This window comes from Morone saxatilis, unplaced genomic scaffold (genome assembly GCF_004916995.1).
Source record: "Morone saxatilis isolate NCDOM2014 unplaced genomic scaffold, NCSU_SB_2.0 Contig1, whole genome shotgun sequence".
Classification (NCBI taxonomy): domain Eukaryota; kingdom Metazoa; phylum Chordata; class Actinopteri; family Moronidae; genus Morone; species Morone saxatilis.
The window spans coordinates 21,310,128-21,314,099 of NW_023339651.1; the positions used below are offsets into that span (position 1 = coordinate 21,310,128).

At 39.6% G+C, this 3,972-nt stretch overlaps 1 protein-coding gene across 2 annotated transcripts; it reads right to left on the reverse strand.

The window, feature by feature from the left end:
- Window positions 1-14: 14 nt before the first annotated feature.
- LOC118328893 (DNA-directed RNA polymerase III subunit RPC4-like) lies at window positions 15-3,225 on the reverse strand. 2 transcript variants are annotated; one of them, XM_035662824.1, is made up of 4 exons: window positions 2,303-3,225; window positions 564-610; window positions 312-466; window positions 15-224 (listed from the first exon to the last, which is right to left on the reverse strand). In XM_035662824.1, exons 1-4 carry the CDS (start codon window positions 2,495-2,497, stop codon window positions 49-51), a joined length of 573 nt encoding a protein of 190 aa, XP_035518717.1. In that variant the 5' UTR covers window positions 2,498-3,225; the 3' UTR covers window positions 15-48. The 2 variants fall into 2 exon arrangements, with proteins under 2 accessions (XP_035518717.1, XP_035518725.1); XM_035662832.1 differs by having other exon boundaries at window positions 35-224; window positions 325-466.
- Between the last annotated feature and the right edge of the window lie 747 nt (window positions 3,226-3,972).

Consider the following 3,972-nt stretch of genomic DNA (forward strand, 5'->3'; position numbering starts at 1 on the left):
ATAAATGTGAAAACATCCTTCTAGAGTCAAACTCTGCACAGACAGCATTCAAACAGCACACTGATCTCTGACTGGAGGGGACTTCCAGGAAGTACTCACATCATCCCTCTGTAGTTTACAGAGTATCTCATCTTCATCCTCCTTTGACTCTTTCCTCTCTTTCTTCAGCAGTTTACACACAGGAGAGCTGGTGGAGTCATGCAGGTCTGAAGCACCACGCCAGCCTGAACATAGAGGCGGGTTGATTGTGCACCCTTAATGCATCTGTAGTGTGCGTGCTTAAATTCCACTAGAAAATAGAGGTTGTGAACCTGTTTTGCGTACGGTGTCAGCAGGACCCTGTTCAAAGATAGAGTGTGACTGGATGGTCTGAGGCCTCTCTCTCCTCCTCCCTCTGTTCTCTCTCCTCCTCTCATCCCTCTCTCGCCTCTCCTTTTTTGGAGCCACGCGGACTTCTTCCTTTAATCTGGGGAAGAATCGGCCAGAATGTTCATAATCACTAAGAATGACATACTGACAGCACGTTATATGCTATGCTTAAAACTTTATGTATGTTTACTCACTCATCTTTGCTTTTCCTCACAGCATGGACATTTGGCTCAAAGGTTTTCTTTGGGGAAGAAAAAGAGAACGGAGATAAATACAAAATAATGTTAATACCAAGTATTTATTCGTAAGCGGTAACTTGATAATAATTGTGTAATAGCGTATACCTTATATAGTGTGAAACCATAACATTATCTAAGACAGTTATTGTACCGTAAAAATCTCATACCATTCCAACCCTACAAATACATTGATATATTTAATATGCTATGAATTCTTTTCTAGCTGCCAGACTCAATATTTCAGGACTCTAATCTTTATTTTGCTAGTGATGATACTGATGAGCAGTAAAATGAGCAGCAACAAATGTTTTAATTGTGACGGTCCTATTAGCCCCTGCATTAACGCTAGAGTTGCACTGATTTATGTGCCCAACATTGGTATCTATGAGGAAATAAGATGGCATTCACCTACTGTATACCAGTGACCGATGTTTATTTGTTGTGTTGCATCAGTTTTACACTGGCTAAATGTTGTGTTGGTTATTTCCAAGTTGGATATTGGAGAAATAATCTCCATTTCCATCACTAGCACAAACTGCATGCAAACACCTACTGATGTGCTCAATGCAGCAGCACAGACACTGAGCGGCTGTTCAGCTCTGTGTGTCACATCTTGGAACAGAAGAGAAATAGACTGAGCTGCACAATTAATCGGAATATTATCCAAATTGCATTATGGCTAAGTCAAATTGTAAGAGGTGCAATTTTTTTGATAAAGGTAACATGTGTGACAAACAGCATTAATAATTAAGTACTGTAGTGCTGAAGAGATGCGCTGGTCTACAAACATGTTTGTTTGTTTGTTACAAACACCCCTTTGCAAAGTTTATTTGCATGCCACTTGTCTAAACAAGGTTACAAAGTGCTTCGTCACATCAATTTCAAATGATTCCCACCCTATTTATGAATCGCTAATCACAATATCTGTCAAAGCAATTGCAATATGATGTTTTTAACAAAATGCCCTAAAATAGACTGAGCTGCAACAAGGCAGAGATACTTATCTTTGTAGATAGATAGGCACAAAAGTGAAAATAAATAACAACGAAAAACACTCACTATAGGCCAAATTGTTATTTTAAACATCGGTATCCTAATCCAGGATTTCTTAATCAGTGCATCCCTAATTAAGGCAGCCATTAAAACCAAATAACAGTTTTTTACTGAGACCCTGGAGCTGACCCCTGACCTCCCTGTGAAGGAAGGGAAGGTGTTTTCTCACAGTGGAGAAAGTTATACATTATTTTCTGAATCCAGCAAGAAAGAATAAAACTATTATGGCCTTATTTGTCTTCAGTATTTTATTATTATTGCATTCATGCATTAATTGTGCTTTAGAAACATCATAAACAAGTTTATTATTATTATTCCTTGACACTTAGGTGTTGCAATGTATTGTTTTGTGTGTAAAATGCCCCTAAAATGTCAGTATATGGTGATATGTAAGTTATGTTAAGTTAGACAAAAAGGCAACATGAATGTAACTGTGGAACAGACAACAACTATATTACTGGGGTTGTTCAAATAACTACTCTTGGGCAGCAAGGGAGCTTTCAAAGTTAGGTTTACAATATACAGTGAGCCAGTTCAAAACTGTCCTTAACTTAAAATGAATTTAATACTGAAAATGATTGGTGCTTGAATCTCATGTAGTCATATTCAAACGTCCAGCCCTTTGTTGTGTCATTCATTACCTTTGGTTTTTTGAGGGCTCCCCCCAGTGTCAGATCCCTGGTTCTGAGGGACGTCAGTCTTCCAGGTGCAGTGGGGGAGGACAGACTAGTCCTGAGGCGGCCTGGGAGTCCACTGCCCGCGGTGAAACTCAGCCCCGCCCCGCTGCTGAGGCCGGAGCAGCCGGGAACACTGGCTGTGTCTCCGGAGTCGGTCATTGTGTGATATCAGGTCACTCTTGTACTATTTTACTTTGCAAGTAGCTCTAGGTGTTTCATATGACTAAACAAACAATGTGTATTGTGCACATACCGGACAACGTTACAGTCTGGGACTTTGTAGGAAGTAACGTAAAGACGTTACAAAAGTAACGTGTCTGTATTCCTTACACGGCTCTCGTCACTGTCCCTGCCCTTCAAAAATCGCTCTGGCCGTTTCTCTTTCTTTCTGCCCAGCAAATATATCCTGCAAACAGATCATTCAGGTTGGAAACCGCGGTGTACACGCAATCTAAGCTAAGCGCAACTTAACAGCAGCTTTTTACCCTCCATTTTGTTCCCACTCGCTAACGTTATATCAAATAGACTGCGCCAAAATGCAAAACTGTACACTCAAGACAGAAATGCTCCAAGCCGTTATATCACATGTTATACACGGTGTTGTTGCATTGCACGGTGTCCTTCCTGAAGGCTGCAAACAAAAAAACATAATCTTTGACAAATCGTCTTGTCGTAACACAGCGGAGTTTCCTGGCGATGGTTGTAGAAAACAAACAGCACTGAGTAAAAATGTTAAAGACCTCCAAACAGTGACATTTTCTCCAGCAGTTCCGTTTGGGCGCCTGTTGTTTTAGTCCAGTTTAAATGGATCTAATTTCCTTCCTACTAAGCCGCTATTGTTGTTCTTACACCGTACTACACAGGTGGAGCCACAAGATGGCGGCGTTTGTCTGGTGTGTGTGTGTGTGTGTGTGTGTGTGTGTCTCGTGAGGAGGCGGTGGAAGAAATGTTCAGCTCTTGTACTTAGAAGGACGTTGGTGGAACTGACCTCAGTACTTTTACTCAAGCACTGTACTTAAGTAGTTGTAAAGTACTTGAATATTTCTATTACTCTATGCTACTTCGTAGGCCTACTTAAGCTCCACTACATTTCAGGGGGGAATAGTCTGCTGTTTACACCACTACAATAATGAGTTAGGCTACTTTTTTTTTTCAGAAAGTGTGTGGTATTAGTAAGATTTTATATAATACATTGTTATAGATGCACTACTACTTTACCTATGTAAAAGACAATAGGCTACATTGGTTTTTCAGAGTGTGGTTATTTAAGAAATCAAACTATAGAGATTTTAAAGTCATCCAATGTATATTACTGCATTGGATGCTTTTAAATATTATATTATTAAAAAATATATATTGTATATATATAAAAATGTGGTGTGACCAAATGGCAACCTCTGTGGTTGTCAAATGAAGCCAACATGGAAGTGCTGACAATTGCAGTTCCTCCAATGGCCACTCGAGGCTGGCTACAGAAGTGTCTCAATCTCCATAAGCCCCATATTAATATGTAATTCTAACTAATCTGACTTCTAAATTCTAATATATTCATTTAGATCAATCTTTTAAGTTGCAAAAAATGTTTTGAGTTGTGTTGATCTAATAATGCAGGACTGCACACCATCATTCAGCTC